Source organism: Orussus abietinus, unplaced genomic scaffold (assembly GCF_000612105.2).
Source record: "Orussus abietinus isolate OABI.00-Male unplaced genomic scaffold, Oabi_2.0 scaffold925, whole genome shotgun sequence".
Lineage (NCBI taxonomy): Eukaryota > Metazoa > Arthropoda > Insecta > Hymenoptera > Orussidae > Orussus > Orussus abietinus.
Window position 1 is genome coordinate 1 of NW_019395067.1, and position 19,230 is coordinate 19,230.

Below are 19,230 nucleotides of genomic sequence, written 5' to 3' on the forward strand. Positions count from 1 at the left end.
ATGTACTTAATAGTAGTAGTTAAGTAGATAAAATCAAATGGAGCGTCACGAGTGTTCTTCCCTTACCATCAAAAGCGAGCAGTGTTGGTAAGCGTAGTTAAGCCACCACCGTCAACTGCCGTATGGTATTACCATCTCATGTACGTGAGCCACCAACGTCGACTGGTAGATGGTACCGCCATCGCGAGTACGGGAGCTCCTATCAGAAATTCGTTGCGCCGCCCTTAGGTGCAAAAAGCGGTGAAAGCTAACGTACGAAACCAGAGGGTAGCACAGGATGCGATCGCACGATCCTGCCCGTGAGCAATCTCCCAACTCATCTCTGCTGCTACGGGTCGTTGACAGAAATGGTAAAGGAACTTGAATAATGTTTGACTTTATTCGACCTCAGAAAGAAAAATCTGTTGCCACCCGTTCTCCTGCCATGATGATAAGAAATCGACCTTTCATGCTTGATATTCTGTTCGGATCATTTTTATTTCATTGTACCACGTACTGTTTAATAAATTCACAGGTATATAATTGTTAAAAAAGTACAAATATTTACAGAATACCTTAAAGAAAAGCTGTTTTTGCCTGCCTAGGATATGAACATCGTATAAACGAAGTCGCTTTCACTCATCATTTCGCATTGTCATAAGTGACTAGATAAACATGCCGAGGTTTTGCCTTTCTGTCATATTTTTTAATATTCAATTTGTATACGTCGATCGATTTCCAGCGTGAGTGGTATGAAGATCTTATCTACACTGCACTACATAATCGCAAAAGTGGTTAAACACTGTAATTAACTGATACTTATAAAAGTAAATACTCGTTAGCCGTTTCTCGCATAAATTGCATATGTGGAAACGATTACATTATTAAACTGCCAAACAAGACTGACGTGGAATCCTGTGTGCTGTAAGCCAATGCGTTTCACAGGTTATAATAACGTATCAAAGCAAAAAAAAGGAAAAATAACTACACCGTAACTGCACATTCAACACGAAAATGCACCAAAGAATTTGTAATGACTATAGTTACGATTCAATGATACATGGGTATGCTTGGCAGTGTTCGTGTCTTATCGGTGTAGATATATATATTTCTTGCGCGAACTATTGCATACGATAAGTACTTAATGTAAATGTGAATTGTACCGATTGGTCTTGTCGTTACCAGTACTGCCTAAGATGCGTTTCACCGAGTGTTACTGCCATTGGTTTGTACCTTTAAGATTTTGGCCATGTATATTGTAAGTCACTGCGAAATCGGATAAATTGTTCGTGGTCGCATTACACCGCGTACACGCGCCTTACTTATACATATGATACCGTGATCGATTAAGCTACTCCTTGCGTGAAGCACACATAACTCGACGATATCACGCGTCACGCATGCAAAAAGCAGGAGCTTAGACATACGAAGTTAAGCCTTATTTACATTTAATAGCCCCCGCTAAGGCCATACGATTATCGATACTTTGATCTGCGATTAGACGCATTGTAATAAATGAATTAATGTTCTATAATTAATAGCATCCACGTTGCTGTTCGTTATCGACACGTTCCACTGAGTTCGATAAGAACTACGTGTAGAACTGGCATTATTTTCGTTGTGTACATCGATGAACCGATCGAAAGGATACATCGGGTATCCAGATATCTCAACGCTTCGTAATTAACGGCAGAGATTTCGCTTCCATTCTAAATATTTGTACCTGAAATAGATCCATTTGGATTTGACGAATACGTTGTAAACGGCAGTCCCCGATTCAATGGATTACTTGCGTTCGTCTTTGCATGAGAAAATGCGTAATATGTCGTACGATCTCGACGATACCTGAATTATCAAATTATATGACGCGTTGCAAAATTCTAGTCAGCACATGATTAACGATGGCGGTTTCGTTGATCGTTAACCGTTCTTTGCATCGGAATTTCAATATATATGTACGTACGTGTTCGTTTTCGTACAAATACCGTTTCGCCTTCCATCGTGTGTAAATATGAATTACCGATCTTTTCTAAACAATTTTTTTCGATTGGAAATCGCATGTGGGATTCAGCACATGGCGATTAGTTATCGTTTAGTTCCCGATGGTTTCGTACTTTCATACTGCATACGTAATGATTCGATTGATTCCGTGGATCGTATATAAGTCGAGCACTTCTGATCACCGATAGAGCAGTCTTTGAGTCTCTGGAAAGTGTATATCTCACTGAAAAATGTTCGATGGCGTTCGGCAATCGTGTATCGATAATTTCTCTTCTGAGTATTTCGTGTTAAATGATTACTCTTAATATTAATAACGACACTGAATACTATATATTCTGTCAAGTTTACGATAGCGTAGCTAATGCTGGGTCTGTCTAGACTCTATACTCGACGAGAGCAGTCACTGGAACGGTGTTTCTATTACAAATAAATATTCTTATCGCTCTAGTGGACGCTATAAAATACTGTATTACGATTAGCCTAGACGACGCTTCCTCACTCTGACGGCGTCATCGTTTAAAAACCGTCTAAAAATGACTGATGATTAAAGTGGAATAGAAAACGATGTTTTAACGAAAGTGCTACAGGGAATAAATATTGAGGTATGAAGCATTCGTCTTTCCTAAATAATTGAAAAATGACACGAGAACGCAACTGACTTCGTTCTCTCTTCGATCGATGAAACCGAAGACTGAACATTTTCGTAAACTGCGTGGAATAGACGGTTACGTATGATTATCCTTAATGTTATCGTCATTTTGCAACCAACCTTTCAAGTTTACCACGCTAACCGTAATATGATTTGCAATCGTATGCTAACCGTAAGCATTCGTTTGCTCGCAGTCGAAAATCTCTTATGAAATCACGAAATCAATTTCACAAGAATTGCACGATATCCTGCCCTTATTGCTAATATTCTTAAGCATTCCAATGGCTCCAAAATAGATCGACGTTGTATTCGGTTGACGAGTAGCTAGTACGTGAGCGGTTTCGTTTAATTATTTCTATCCACACTTTGCATCGTTATTAGGCCGACCGTGCAGGAGGCGTTTGTTGCCCGCGACGTATAATACCGGTTTAAAACGCGTTGTGTCGCTGGAAAGGCAAGACACTTGGAAGGCGACGTTTATGAAACTTCGATCTATTGCAATTTCTAAAATGCATTTGACGAAAGTAAAAGAAATAAATATCGCGTTCTGTAGCATTTCGTACGTTCTTGGATTTCTGGCCTTTTAATAGTATACTATCTCGATTTCGTCTCGTCAGGCAACAAACTATAGACAACTGTCTACAACGATTTCACCTATTTTCGAAACCACTTCGTCGAAAGTAGGCCTCTCCCTAGGATCGTAAGCCCAACAGGATGCTTGTAACTCTTGCAAGGCAGGAGGCGCTGCTTTGTGTGCTTTCCATGCCAAGGTTTGCGCTTTAAGTTGCGAAAGTACGGAATCGTCGTTGAGTTTATTAAAAGGTAACTCGCCCTGATGGAAGATTTCCCACAAGAGGCAAGAAAAAGAATATACGTCGCTCTTCGTCGAGTACTCATCCTCGTATACGGCTTCGTATGGCAACCATCTGAGTGGTATCACTTGGTTACGATGTTTAGCGTACTCTTGATGGTACGGTTCTTTGGTCATACATGGCAAAGAAATTTTGATGGTAAGATTGCTAGCTATTAAGCAGTTTCGCGTTGCTATATCCTTGTGAACGAGACGATTGTCGGCCAAATGTTTTAAACCTCGAGCCACTTGATTGGCCAAGGACAATATTTGAGCTACGGACAATTGAGGGGCACGAGGCTTCGGTTCGTGAGTAGGGCTGGAAGAGCTATCCTTTCTAGATGCAATCAAGAATTGCTTGAGATCTCCCCAATCTGTGTACTCCAGGATCATATAATCAGGCTCCTCATCCCTACAAAGACCGATTAACTTTGCCACGTTCTCATGATTCAACTTGTGGAACAAATCCAAATGTCGTTTAAATTCTTGCAATGCGGTCTCGTCTTTAGTGTGTACTAAACTCTTAACCATAACCAAGGTTTCCTTATCAACGTCTATCTGATATTTCGATACAAAGATATCACCGAATTCTCCTCGGCCTAGGGGCTTCAGTTCTTTAAGATTACTCCTGGAAGCAGCTATTTTGTCATAATTTGACTTGGACTTCTTCGATTGACTGCTGCTTTGACTCTGAGCCGTATCTGCGCCATCGCTCTTGTGTGAATCACGAGCTTCTCTTTTCTTATTCGAATTGTGACTGGTCTCCTTTAACTCGGTCTGCTCTTCCTGGACGTCCCCATTCTCCAATTTTTCTATAAAAAAAAAACAAAAAAGAAAAAAGAATAAATACAAATCCGTACAAGTTCATTGAGATAAGCCTTACTTATGGTAAGAGTCAATTCCTACGCAAGTAACAGCATCCGCTGAAGCTACGAGACCCTAACGGAACACTTATTGGCAAGGCTTTGTACAACGATACCTTCTGCTTGTTCCTGCAAATACTGCTGTTTCCTACGGCGCCGGCGATATCGACAATACAACATTAAACCAACGACCAGCACCATGTATGCAGCAGCAGCACCGAGTGTAATCGTCACTGTTTTAGTCATCATCGATCCGTCGTCGCCTGCATCTAAGTCCATATCGGATCGATATCCATCGCCGGCTGTAAAATCCGACAGATTGGTAAACTTTGCCAGTAATAAGCTAACGATAAAATGTGAGTGAAAATGCACGAAATACCTTTCACGATCAGTTGAACCTCTTCTCGCTTAAGACCTCCGCTGTTTCCTGCTGTGCAACCGTATTTGCCTTCATCTCCCAGATGTACCTCGTTAATATAAAGACTGCCATTGGATAGCACCTCGAACCTTGGACTGTCCAAATTGTTCATTTTGGAATCTTTATCCCACTGAATGGTGGGCTTTGGATCGCCATCCGCAGCACAATGCAGCATCACTGGATAGCCCTCGATCGCTTCGGTAGGATTTTGCGGTTGGATTGTAAATTTTGGAGCAACTTTGGAAGAATACCGAATTAATACCGCACACTTTTGAAACGAGGTTTACATGACCCTAAAAGTGACAAATCTTTTAATTCAACTTCGTACTTACTCACAACGTCGATGGTAATGGTGTGATTTATAGAGCCTTGCGCATTGGTCGCTATGCAAGTGTAACGTCCCTTGTCCTCCTCGACGACTCCGTTAAAATGCAGGGTTCCGTGAATATCTTGGACGTGACTAGGAAATTCTTCGGTATTGTTCTCGTTCACCCATTTCACAATGGGCGGTGTTGCACCTTGGGCCTTGCAGGACACTTTAATGGTAGAACCCAGTTCTAATCTCTTATCGACTGGGGGCGGTGAGAATTTCAGTTTCTCCTTGACGGTCAAAATCGTCTCCTTGCCGAGTGCAGGTGCAAAACCCTTCGTGGAAACCTCACATGCGTAAGCTCCCTTATCGGAGAGATCGGTGCTTTTGAAGTGTAGGGTTACGTTTCCGTGGTGATCGGTAACGCGATGTCTGGTAGGCCCGCCAGTTTCCTTTAAAGGTTCACCGTCTTTTAACCAACGTATACTCGTGATCGGTGGTTCCATGCCGACGTACGAACACGTAAGGTTGGCAGGATCACCCTCCATTATGGTCACTGACTCCGAGGAACTGACCAGCATTGCTGGCGCTGAAACGAGGTGTCAAATGTAAGCCTAGGTTCGTCAGGTTCATAAGCCCCGTACATGTACAAAGTTCCATCGTTAAGGTGATCTAATGTTACCTACTAGATATGACAACCTGTACATCCATCTCCGTTTCTCCGGCAGAATTTTCCGCTACGCAAGTGTAGTTTCCATCGTCCTCGCCTACTCTGGCCTTAGCGATGATCAACGTATTATCCTGGACCCGTACTTGTCCGGAATCACTGATAATGTGTCCTCTAGGATCCTTCCAATACACTTTTGGTGTCGGAAGTCCCGCGGGTTCCAGGCAACTGACCTGAAGCTCCTGATTCTCACCGACGATCGCCAATTGATTCACCAGAGTCGGTTCGAAGGAAGCAATGGATAAGTTCCTCAGGTCTGAAACAAATCAAACGTCATCGAAACCAAATCGAAACCCTTGTCCTCGCAAGATCTAAAAATCTCGTTGGAAAGAAACTCCCTATCTTCGAATAATCGAATAATCAATTAACCAAATAACCAAAAACCGTCACAAATGCGTGTACGTATAGAAATGGTATAAGCAACATATCTTACAGGCAATTTGCAATTCAGCCGAATAGACTTGTATAGTTTCGCCCTTCAGACCGTGGCAAGAATAAAATCCTTGGTCTTTATGCTCCGCCTCTTTGATAACCAATGTACCGTTTTCATATATGACCTTTTCGTCATCTGACTCCAAAGGACCGATGTCTTTAAAGAACCACTGTACGACATCGGCATCTTCGTATGTGCAATGCATAACAGCGGGTTCGCCGCGTTTCACGATTAAATCCTGAGGCACCATCTTGATGATTGCAGTCTCGTTCGCATAAATCATCAGAGGGAAACTTTCGATGATTGGGGAAGAGCCAGCTTCGTTACGAGCCAAACACGTATAGACTCCATTATCTTCGGAACTGGCTCTGTGAATGTACAGCTTCTTCTTCTTTATTTCAATCCGATCACTTTTCACCACACTCTTCGTATTTCTGGAGAAAGAGCATTTCAATTCATTAATGCCACGTAACCGTCACGATGTCTCTGTTAATTTCTACCATGTTTCTCTACAGTTGCATATCGGAACTAATCGAGAATCAACGGTCACAGAGGGGACCCGCGACGTCGCGTCGCCAAGCAAATCCCAGTGCCGTATGTTTTATCGAAATATGGCACGGTTACGTTACTAGCGGGTAGGCACTTTTTCAAAGCAGTCCGTTAGACGACGCCGCGAATCAAAAGCGACGAGATTGCTTAAATACGTAGCGCGCTTTACTACGGCAGGGTCGCTCGCAATACCCCGACGTCGCGTTAAGTTGAAACCGGAAGAGGAATCCATTGAAAGGGTCCCTATACTCCCTATCAATTTCCGATTCACTCGTAGGGGTTCGGCTCCACGCTAAGAACGAAATCCGGATAATTCAGTTTCGTTTCACGCTTGGAAACGGAACCGAATAGATCGAGTCGTTCCATTAACTCACGCATTCGCGGTTCAACGTGTACATCCCGATCAAGATAGAACGGGTTGATCAACAATTTCTCTGGGATATATATCATAGGCGTAGTCAAAATGAACCGAGATAATGTGCAAGATATATTTAAAAACGTAATGTCTCAAGAATTTTTTGAGAAACTCCACGAACGCGTGCCCACGCAGGAAAAGGCGGGAGTGTCGGAGAAGCGTCACCCGACGAATCGCGACCCCGTAATGAAATTCGGGAACTCTTGTACGTGGAATGGAAGAATCCCCTGTCATAGGTCCATCCATATCTTATTCGACCCGTGTTCCATGAAATAACGAATTTTTATTCACTAACTTAAACCACTCGTATCGCATGTCTCCGGAACCGTCAACGTGACAACGTAGTTCCACCTCTCCGCCAGCGTGAATCAACGACGGCAGTTTCGGCAACTGCAGCTGCACGCTCGACTCGCTGATCCCTAAAACAGAGAAAGAAACATGGGCCTTTGAGTGGGTTTCGTATTTCTTTCACCTTTCACGAGCGAGTTTACCACGAAAAGCTTGGTCCGAAAGAAGAAAAAAGACAAAGCGCTTTCCTCCGAGCAGCCACTCGATCGTGCTCCTTTCGGTCCTGATCGAGACGGACCTTGTGCGCGCGCCAAGGCATCGCCGCGATCTTGACTTGGATAATTATTAACGAATAGCTGTATACCCTCGCCATTAAGACCATTAAAATCCATTAATCACGAGGAGGTATCCTCCAAAGTAGATTCAAGAGTCCGCGGGGGACAATACGACAATAAAGAGCGTGACAAAGCCGAAGTCGCGCGAGCAGGACGGGGCGGAGACAGAGCTCGGGCGAGCGAGCGAGAGGCCAGGAGGGAGAGTCGTTTGCAATCGGGGAACTCACTTTGCATCTGAGGTCTGGAGGCCTGTACAAGGTTTTACCCGGCCACTCGAGCCGCTTTTCTCTCCTGCCTCTACTCGGAAAGCCGTGTTTAAACGCACAAACGAAGCGAAAGATCAAAGGAACCGCCGCCCGCGCATAGAGAGAGCAACGTTTATTATTATCATCCCCGGCGAGATTAACTTTCGTGTAAACACCCACGGCGCACACGCGGGACTCGTACGCACCTGCGCGCGTGCGTGCGTGGCTACCACCGACTACCACACCGACGTTCAAGGTTGGACCGGGTTCTCGCACCGAGTTCGATCCTTCTGGTCGATTCAGGCGCGGTTGATTCGGAGACGGCCCGGTTACGTAGAGGAACTCGAAGGTCATCGAGAATTTCGAGACAAGTCGAGACGGCGGACGAAAGGAGCGAGGGTACCCGAAAACGATCCTAGGGAAACGAACGCGAACCCTTTGCGTACCCCCTTTCGTCCTCGATAGATGGTAGACGCTACTTGGAACAACTTTCACCTACGAATGCGCGTCACTTCTCGATGCCAACGATTCGTTCACCGACTAATTAGGCATTCTATCTTTTGCCCTGATTTCGTTTGCTACGGAAAAGGGAAGAAAATCGGGCAGAGAAAAGGAAACGATACGTCGAGGAGAATGGACAAGGGTGCACGCGTCATTTCCGGCAACGAAAAGGCGGCGATTCCGTCGATCTCGCCCGATCTCGCCGAACGAGTTGTCCGCAAGGGCAAACGCCAATGAGAGATCAGATCCAGGGGAAATTCGTGAGATGCAGGCTGGCTGCTCAGGGGTCGCTCGTTGCCATGGGGATGGCAAGCAAGGGGAGAGGGTCGGTCGATGCAAACGCACCATAAAGTTTTATGGGCTCTCGAGAACCATGCCTGTACGCTCTCTTGTCTGCTGCATGTACCCCGTAACCCGAGTCGCTGACCCGTAATCGACGCCGGTCCAGAACCCACGAGTCGCGGGACATTCGGCAGGAGTCGAAAGCTCGGAAGTTCCTTCTCGGGCGACCCTTTTCCTCCCTCTGCGTCTTACGGTCCTGCGCCTCGACCGACTCCATCGTTAGGTAAGCAACGTTTTCAAAAGACCCTGCCGTTGCTCCATGTTTTCGCCGAATCAAAGGCCCCGAATCTTGGGTGCCCTCCCTGTACCGTTACCCGGGGAATAACGCGTCCGTTATTTCGACCGTAAACGCAAGACGAAGCTTCTCTCACGTTACGATGGGCGGCGTGCATATCCCGATCGCGCGAGCTTTCGGCCCGCTTTCGGCCCGCTTTCGGCCCGCTTCCCGCGGCTCGAGCGGACAGACAGCGGAAAGCGTATCGATGAGAACTCAAGAGGGGAGCGAGATGAAGCGAGGAAATTTTGAATAATTAGTCGAAAGCGTGAGCGTTCGTTCTCTGAGTCAGGGGTAGGGGGGCACCTCGAGACACCACCTCGAGTCCCGGAGGGCGTAAAAGCGAAAAACTGGCGAACGCGGCTCCTCCTCCTTCTCCTCGAGTGTTTTCTTAGCTTTCGACCGGGACACGTGAGCCTCGAAAACTTAGAGGAAGCAACACTCGGAAGAACGCGACGCGGTCGTTATTCCGCGCACAATCCCGACGGCTTCCCCGACTACTTCCAGCTACGTCCACTTAAACGACACCAGACTACGATTCATTTTGGACCAGGTGTGTCATTTAAGCGATGCAACGTTCGGTCGGTATTCGGAGTCGGTACCCGTTATCGCCCAACTCTCCCGTGGCTTTACGACCCAAACTCACCGGTCCGCTAACGGTTGGCCGAGCTCGTGGATACGAAGACCACCCTTCCCATTTTCGCTAAAAAGGACGGGACACCGGCGAGAGTGCTTACTCTCTCGAACGTTTCCTCGGCCCTCGACCAGACCTCGAAAATCGGCGGAGGAAAACTGGAAAAGGGAGCGAAACGCTCATTACTCTCTGCTCGTTCCGATTTCCGCCAGCGAGTTTCCGGAGAACGTACAACCTCGGCAGAATTGCCGAGTACCATCCGGCGGTTCGAAATTCGATGTTTTCCTCGACAAAGGCCGCCATTATTCCATCCTTCCCGAGCGGAAGCATCTTTAAGCAAAGCAGTCCTCCTCGTGAGACCGAGGAGTCCTCTATATAATGGTCGGCGACTTGGAGCACTCAGTGCCCTCCTCGCACTAACGACCAGATAACCTTGCAAGGAAGAAAATGAAGGACAGGTTCCAAGACCGACGAAATAAGGAAGCCGTACACCGAACTGGCAGCACGACGTTTTCGTAACCCGTCGTGCTCTATCGTTCGGGCCCGCAGATACGAAACCCTATTTTCAGCTATTTTATCACTCGGAGCTCACCGCGCTGTCCGCACAATCGGCACCCGACCGCTCTCTCCCCGAAGCGCTGCTTTCCGGAATCGCGATATGCAAGTGCCCTCGGAAAACGGGAGATAGACGCGTAATCTTTTCACTCCGCCGAAAACACCCAGGGTGTCCACTGGGCAGCGCGTCGGTTTGCTGCCAAAACCTATGCCGCGGAAATATCGAAAAGCGACATTCGCGAACTCGCGCCGAAACGAAGCAGATGCTCCCGAATACGTGGGAACGGCACGTTCAAAGGAGAGTCGTACTCGCGAAACGTTTAGCCCGCGAATACGAATTTTAAGAACGACTTTTTCTTTCCTTTAAGCAGACGCGAGGGTCGCGCCCGGAACCTGGGAAGCGATTTAATCACTAATCCATCCTCCAGGACTCCGATCGTGAGATAAGCGCGCACAGGGTTCATTCTTGCCTGCTCCATGGTTCGCAACGACCGCCCTTCCGTCGTTCTTCCATCGAAAATAATTACCAGCTCCTGGTTTTTGTATTCCGCGTAGAGTGGTTTTCAAGATTGGCACTCGGGGCACGTTCGCAATACACTGCCACCCTCTCGTGGTTTTCTCTCTCCGTCCCTCGACGTCTCTCTTCGTACATGCGCATGCATGTACGTAGACGCTTTTTTTACGTACATTTGAATGTAACGGGTGTACCCGACGTCTCTAAATGGTGTAATCCCAGGATAGACGGAGAAGGCCCGAGTTTATCATTGGGTAAGTCGCAACCCCGACATTCGTTCGATTCACCGATCGACCGCGTACATCTCCCCTCTACCTTGCACCGTCAGGAAATTGACCGCCAGTCGATTACGTACCCGAAAATTGCACAACCGCCGAGGGGATATCCGGTACGAGGATCAGATGTCATTAAGTTCGCCCCTTTTACCTTTTAAATGGATTCAAGTGTTGCGATGCAGCGTTCGACGGCGTTCCCTTTTCGCCGAGTTGTCGCCTCGACTTCTCAACGATAGCTAACGCGCGAGTTATCCGCGATTCCATCCAAAGAGGCAAAGAGCGAGGGGGCAGACGCGAAACTATAAGGGCGGATCGGATCCTCAAGATTATCGGGAACAAAAGGAAAGGCCGCGCCGTTGAAAACTCGAAAATGATGTCTCGACCTTTCTCGCGAACCCACCCCTACCCCCGGCGTCTCTTCGATCCGGTGCATTGCCATCCGCGGGTGGCCGCGAAAGAGACGTCGCGGATCGACGAGACGCGTCCCCAAACTTTCGATTGCGTCGATGTCGGTGTCGGCAATTTACGCGCGATTTACGCGCGATTTGTTGGCCGAACGCGCAACGCACGGGCCAAGATAAACGGACTCGCAACGATTCTCGCGCGAAGGACCGGCGAGCACGCCCGTGCGTCCACTGACCGTTTCAGAGAACCCGTGGATCTTTAAAACGAGGAAAGGGGCATACCCGAATCTCCGATTTGGAGGCGAGGGTCGGGCCGCTCGCGAGATGGTTCGCTGAGATGACTCGCGAAATGACTCGCGAGATGACTCGAGAGGTGGCGAAGATGAAAAGAGACCTCCCACAAACCGGCGCCGCGACGTTGGGGGCACCGAGTGCCTCCGATTGAATGCACCTCGCGAATCTTTGCATTAATCGTACTCTTTACTAATTAACTTTATTCAGTTTCACTAATTAGTCGCGATCCTCCGCCCACCGCGTTCTCTCTGCCGCGAGTGTCTACCGAGACTGTCAAGTATTCGATGCCGCGGCGCGTCTTGCGAGGACACGAGGAACGAAAAACTCTTGGGTCGCCGAAAAATGCGGAACGCAATCTGGTCAGGAAAGTCGTACGTGTATCAGAGGAATATCGTTGGGTTATCGCTAAACGGATCGAAATTCCTTCGTGTGAAGGTCCTCTTGAACGTTCGACCGGGCTTTTGCTCGTCGCACCCGAGACGTCTCCGGTTGGCATGGCTGGTACCGGGATTCGAGCTCACGACCTACGAACGTTAAGCGCATGCATGCAATTCCGCCGGCACAATGCTCGCGCCGCGTGTAGTGGTGCGTTTTAAAAATGCAGCGGCTTCAGGCAAGCTCAACGATTAGCTTACTCCCGGAGTCCCGACGTGAAGCCATGGAAGCGAGACAATGAAAATGCAAGCACACCCTCCCGCTGAATTGAGTTCTAGCTACGAGAGTATCCGCGCCCGGCTCGGCTTGACTCGAGTCGGCCCGGCTCGACTCGACTTTCGAGGAATTACCGATAACGGACTAACGCGCCCTCTTGCGTCGGGCCGCCGTTTCTCAAGGCCTCCATGGAGATCCAGGAACTGCCAGCACCTGGGTCTACCTTGGGAAATGGAGTTTTAATGAGCGAGGCCGCGGTTCGGCCTTTCGAAAAAGCGGAGGATTTCCTGCGGGAGCTCCATCACGGTCGTGAAAAGTACACACTCTTGGGACAAGGGTGCAAACTTGGAAAGCAATACGAGTTCTGCAGTTGGAAAATACCTGCACCAGTGGTTAATTGCGACGTCAAACACTACCCACTCCGCATCGTCGTGACGCCTAAATCGACAACAATGCGTCCGAACCATTTTGCCGACGAAAGTTTCACCGATAACGAAGCGACCAGCTCAATTTGACGACTATTTTGCACATACCGAAGACACACGTGTCGCGTATCGCGTCGGCGCGAGTATCGACACGGAGGCTTTTTCAACCACTAGCCGAAGGAATCGCGATCGCGTCGTACGACGACGATTCTTCAATTTTCCGCCGATGCAAAAAATACAAGTATACTATCGTCACAGGTTGATGACTCTCCAGAGGAGTCGATGCACCCCTTCGCGGAGCTAATCAAGACGGATACTCCCCGGGGAATTGCACTACCCAATCGTGTGCGATCGATCATAATTAACAGAATGTCTGAGCGTGATTATCGCGTCCACGCGAGTCAACGATCGTGACGAGTGTTTTGCGCGGCAATTACCATCGAATCGATCGACCCCGGGCCGGCAGCGAATTCTTTATGGAGCAACGACTCATTTCGCAGTTTCGCAGTTTCGCAGTTTCGCATTTTCGCGGCACGAGAAAAATCCCAGTTATTATTATTTTTATTGCAATTATTAAAGGATCGGTGGAGGCGACGGGTAGTGCGAACGTACAAGTTAAATGTACTCGCGGCAGTGCACTCCACTGTGGCGCGTGTAATAATAATTATGAAACGATACATGATAACGAGGCGTCGGGGCGCTAACGACGCCCGGCGACTCTCTTGATTTAATACGTGGCTTTTCTCTTTTTTTCAAATTTCTTCATTACTCATTCAATACACTCGTGCAAGTTTTTTTTTTTCTTTTCGCAACCTCGGCGCGGAAAGCGCGTTTTCCATGCATTTCGGATATAAGGAAAAAGAAAACTACCAGCGAAAATGATTCCTGGCTCGCAGTCGAGGACGGGCATTCACGGAGCCGATCCTTCGACGTTTTCGAGTCATTAAAAACCACGACTCCAGACACGACACGGCCGCGAGTTATTCCGTTTAATTGATACCGCTCGGATAATCTCCCCGACGCCTCTCCGGTCGCGGACCCTCCACCTTTGGACCACGATTCGCGCGGGTAAATCAGACGGAAAGACGTCGAAGACTCACATTGGACGTCGATCTTGGCTGGCGAGCTCTCGATGGAGTATCCGGTCTTCTGTTGCGTCGCGACGCAGACGAAATTCCCGCTGTCCAGGATGCGGTTGACCCTAGTGATGACGAGATCGCCGCCCTCTTGGTGTCTTCGCGGGCTGGGGGCCAGGGGCTGTCCCTCGATCTTCCACGAGTACTTGACCCCCGACCTCGGATGAGCTTCGCACCTCAGCCGAACCGGAAAGCCCTCGACCACGGAATGATCGGCGGGACTCACGGAGAAGAAGAGGCCGCCGTCCTGGGCGACGATCGGTGCGACTGCAATGGCGACACATCGGGAGTTAGCGACATCCGGAAGCTGCGGCGCCAGCGCAGCGTGGGCAAAAATCGGCAATCTTGGACTGGTATTAAGACGGCGAAGGGCGCTTGCCTAACGAACGAGACGATTTCGACGAGTGGAAACGGCCCTCAGCGTCGATCCATCCCCCGTGCCCCTCCCGCGGAGCGACTCGTTCCAATTAAGCCTGCGGAAACGCCCGACCGAGCTCTCGCGAAATAGATTTGACGCTCGACTACGTCGAATCGAAACCCGCTAGGGTGCACAAGAGAGACGCCAGAGACGTTAATATCAAGATTGCTAAGATCACCTAATGGATTCGAGCCTTCGCGTTCTTCGCGGGACGTTTTCACCCTCGGCCGAGCAAACCCAGCCGCGGCCTCGCCTCTCCGGGCCTCATATTTCCCAGGAGTGATTCCGACTCATCGCGTGCCGGCAGCTGCCGACATCGGCATCGGAGGCCCGAGAGACCCCCGGGACCGCGACCTTCAAGATCCTCCCAATTTCGAGGACAACCCGCTCGCGAACGATCGCGATTTTCCTCGCTGCAGAGTCGATCAATTCGATCACCGACGGACAAATATCTTAAAGGAATCCCGTTGCGCGTCGCCTCGACCCACCGATGGGCGCATTCGTTACAGCGGGCAACTACAATCATCGGATTAAAAGAACGCGCCGGTCGTTTCGAGTCCAAACTAACGATTTACGATTAAATCGCCGGGGGAGCCGGCGATTCTTCTCCCCGCATCGTCCCGAACATAGGTTCGGTGAGGAGACGCGAGCGCGGTACGGAAGGAAGCGATCTCGCGAGCAGGTCGTCAAAGTTCCGTTCGGGCCCGACAAGGTTTCGCGTGCGCAAAGCACGTCGCTCTCGGCGCATCCTACCGCGTCCAAAGGCAATGCCCGAAACGAGGCGAGGTTCCGAAAGCGACTTTTCGGTCTAGCGTCCCCTTTGATGTGACTGGTCGCGCTAAAAGCTCCACGGAAAGCCCGAGTCCTAAGACGCGTTAACGAATAACGAAGCGCCATTACCCTCTTTGCGCGGACCGGCCGAGACGTAAGAACGCGATCGAATCGAGCCCGCCGACTCGCGACAGCCCCGGCCCCCGAGAAACCGAGCGATTTCCGTTCCGCCTCGAATCGCGCCAAGAGGCGAAAGGCATCTCGACGCCCCTCGGCGCTGCGCTCCTTCCCATTGTCCACCGCCCCGACGCGAGGACCGACTGCACCGGGGCGCGCATCCGGCGCCGCGACGAGGGTCTCCCAGCCCGGAGGTGCAACCGCCTCCTCGCGTCGTCTGGGCGCGACGCTTTCAGGTGCCGTCAACCGGACGGACGAGACGCGGCCGGCAGCTCTCCTAATCGCGCGAATTCGCCGAAAGCGCCTCTCGGAGCCGAGGGACGTGGCCGATCGGAGCCCGTTCCTCTACTCGAGCTGCGTCCATTCGACGCGGGTGTGCTCCTCCTTTCATCTCGCACGGCCACGTGTTCCGTCCGAGGCCATCAAAGCGCGCCGTACGTAAATAAACGTACTCGTTCGCAACAAAGTAGTTTCCGGTCCCGTCTCTGGTCCGACGTCGTTCCAAGGCGATCTCGAGTATCCGAGACCAATGGGCCAGGGCTGCCGAAATAACGTTCGATCGACGTGGCAACTCGAGGCAGTCATCGAACGAAGAGTGGGGTCATTAACGCAAATTGAACGATCCGTCGCGTTGTACGTATGCCCTGCAGTCGCTCTCCCCTTCCCGCTCGAGCAGAGACCGGACGTCGGCGTCGCGGCGATCTGGGACCGAGTCCACCGAGAGAGCAATCGACGGAGAGAACGATTCGATGGATAAATAGCTACGCGAAGCGGTCGCTCCCCTTTACGTTCGCGGCCCTCTCCCGTACCTCCGCGTCGCGAGAGGGTGGGCACCGGTTGACGAATCAAAAGGCTAATACAATTTTTCTCCTTCCCGTGCCCTTTTCGAGGGCACCGCGATGGGGGCGTTTTGAAAAAAAGCACTCCATCGTCCGTGCAACTCTGGACCGTGCGCGGCCTGAATAAAGCTCGACGTATACAAAATTCATAAGCGGCACGCTGGCGTCGAACAACGGAGTCCTTTAGTGGCAACCGTGTAAAAAACGCGGCGCCACCCTCGCCCCCCCGCTTGCACGGGGCAAGACGCCCCGAACTGTGGGACCTTCCTTCTCATCCGTAACCCGAGACGTGTAATTAGGACCGCCGGACCAAGATGAATAGCGAAGTGGTTGAGTAAGAGTGCCACGAGGAGAGGCGGAGAGGAAGGGGCATAGCGGCGCGAGTCGCGTATACCGTCGTCTCCATCGGGCGACCTTGGGTAGGTGTAGGTAGACGTCCCCCGAACTCGCTCCACGCCGCTCGCGGGATGGGTCGGGAACGGGTACAGCCACTTCCAAAGCCGCCATAGCCGAAGGAAACGCCGATGGCCCGGCCGAACACCTGGTCGCCGAGACTCCGAGAGGAGCCGGCTTTCCCCTAGTGGCGACGTCGTCCAATTGGCTACGCCTGCCGGGGAACCTCGTACCTTCTCCGCGCGTCTCGTTATTATACGGGGTAATTCGCGCCCGGCCCGGCACGGGGTGAAATCACGCTACGGTCCCCTCCCTGAGCGCTAATAGGGCTCAATTAAGCGCCGTAATTATTGCGACGTTGTCAAACGATAGAAGGGAAAAAGAGGAAAATCGCCCTCGCGGAGCGGAACCACCGAGTAGGACCTCGATGCGGCGTTAATTGGCAGAGTAGAAGGTAACGCGTTCAAAACCCACCCGGCGCCGATACTTTCGAAGGGCGGTCCGTCGCCTATTCACCCTCTCCTTCACCCCCTTTTCTCTAGCTCTCTCGTCGTGCTCCCTCCTATCTCCGTCCCTTCCTTGCCGTTGCCTACCGCTTCGCTCCCGAGCTTGCCGCTTGCCGCTTGCCCGGCGAGACGTGGTTGCCGTCTCGCTACGCGATGTTTCGCTTCGTACTCCCCGTTGCACGGGGTGGACTCGCGCAGCAAAGGAGCAGTAAAAAGATTGGCTACTCACGCAGATTGACGAGCTGCAGGCACACCAAGAGCAGCATCTTGGATGGGAATGACAAGGGCGACGGGTGGCCACGAGATCGGGCGAGAACGCTAGTGCACGGACGAATCGACTTCTTCATGTCTTCATTTTCCACTCGAAGCGACGTACCTCCCCGCCCTGAGAGTCACACCGAGTAAACCGGAGTAACCCGATCGAAACGAAGCGACGCGCGAGACTGCGAGCCGGGAAGCACCGACCGCGGACAGCGGGCCCTTACGGGGACGCGGCTTCGGTTCGGCAGCCGGCCACAAGGGGCGCCACCCCGCAGGTTCACGCCGGCCGGCGCAGTCCTCTCTTACTTACCGGCACACTCATACCATCCCATACTCGCCGCTTCCCTCCGTGTAGGACGACGGCCCTGTTTCTAGGCGTTGTACCTTCCAATCGTAGATGAGTTAGGAGACTGCAGCAGACTGCAGCAGACTGCAGCAGACTGCAGCAGACTGCAGCAGACTGCTCGCGCGATGTCGGTCCGTATCATCTCCTATAGTCCCCAGAGATGAGTTGGGAGATTGCTTACGGGCAGGATCGTACGATCGCATCCTGTGCTGCCCTCTGGTTTCGTACGTTAGCTTTCACCTTTTTTTGCTCCCTCGGGCGGCGCAACGAATTTCTGATAGAAGCTCGCGCACTCGCGATGGCAGTACCATCTACCAGTCGCTGATGGCGGCTCACGTACTCGTGACGGTAATACCATGCGGCAGTTGACGGTGGCGCCTTACCTACGCTTACCGACACTGCTCGCTTTTGATGGTAATAAATCCTTAATTGTCGCATCGTATTACTATCACGAGTACATCAGCCGTCGACGGCGACTGGTAGATGGTACCGCCATCGCGAGTGCGCGAGCTCCTATCAGAAATTCATTGCGTCGCCCTTGGGGGCAAAAAAAGGTGAAAGCTAACGTACGAAACCAGAGCGCAGCACAGGATGCGATCGCACGATCTGGCCCGTAAGCAATCTCCCAACTCATCTCTGACCGTAGTTTCGGAGATATGACGGGTCAAAAATGCTGCGCTCTGATTGGTCGGTTCTTTGGAGGGGCGTAACTCGGAAACTACGCGGCGTAGGAGAAAACGGAAAAGGAAGTTTCGCTTCCAAACGACGTCCGTCGTCGATCCCTCCGGGTCCCAACTTCCGGTACCTGAACGGACAGGCGGTGTTCAGGTAGGGGGCGTTCTTGACCGGCGCGATGGATAGGGGACCGGATTCCGCGACGAAACTTCCTTTACAGTTTTTTTGTACGACCCGTGGTTCCGGAGATACAGCGGAAATAAAAATGCTGCGTTCTGATTGGTCGGTTGTTTGGAGGCGCGTAACTCGGAAACTACGCGGCATAGGAGAAAATGGAAAAGGAAGTTTCATTTTTAAATGACGTCCTCCGTCGATCCCTTTTGGTCCCAACATCCTGTACCTGAATGGACAGGTAATTCATCCTAACCTGTGGTAACCTGTTTTAATCTATGCTAACTTACTGGTAACCCATCCTAACTCGTTGTAACCCATTTCTAACCCACCCTAACCAATTGATTTAAATGGAAGAAAATATGAATGCTAATCTCGGATGGTTAATAGCGGTATATGGTTGAATCGAGTCAGTCCATTATTCGAATATTCTGAAATGATCGACGGGCAGGCTGGATGATACTCGTACAGCAGCTGTTATATATTCGAACAAGGCAGGTTAGGATAGCGTGGTAGGAGATGCGTGGGAAAGGAGGAAAAAGGGCGGGGGCAAGCAATTTTTTCCGCGTGGGCGCCTATGGATGCCCGTGCGAGGTCCTGTCCGCG

At 50.6% G+C, this 19,230-nt stretch overlaps 1 protein-coding gene across 3 annotated transcripts; it reads right to left on the reverse strand.

The window, feature by feature from the left end:
• Positions 1–345: 345 nt before the first annotated feature.
• Positions 346–17,613, reverse strand: LOC105698190 (tyrosine-protein kinase-like otk). Of its 3 annotated transcripts, XR_001103910.2 has the most exons (10): positions 17,401–17,613; positions 14,032–14,334; positions 7,490–7,613; positions 6,231–6,664; positions 5,757–6,053; positions 5,093–5,659; positions 4,722–4,997; positions 4,459–4,644; positions 1,143–4,291; positions 346–901 (listed from the first exon to the last, which is right to left on the reverse strand). XR_001103910.2 is itself a non-coding variant. In XM_012422224.1 (9 exons), exons 1-9 carry the CDS (start codon positions 17,516–17,518, stop codon positions 3,255–3,257), a joined length of 3,342 nt encoding a protein of 1,113 aa, XP_012277647.1. In that variant the 5' UTR covers positions 17,519–17,613; the 3' UTR covers positions 346–3,254. The 3 variants fall into 3 exon arrangements, 2 of the variants coding, with proteins under 2 accessions (XP_012277647.1, XP_012277648.1); XM_012422224.1 differs by having other exon boundaries at positions 346–4,291; XM_012422225.1 differs by lacking the exon at positions 14,032–14,334 and having other exon boundaries at positions 346–4,291.
• Positions 17,614–19,230: the final 1,617 nt, after the last annotated feature.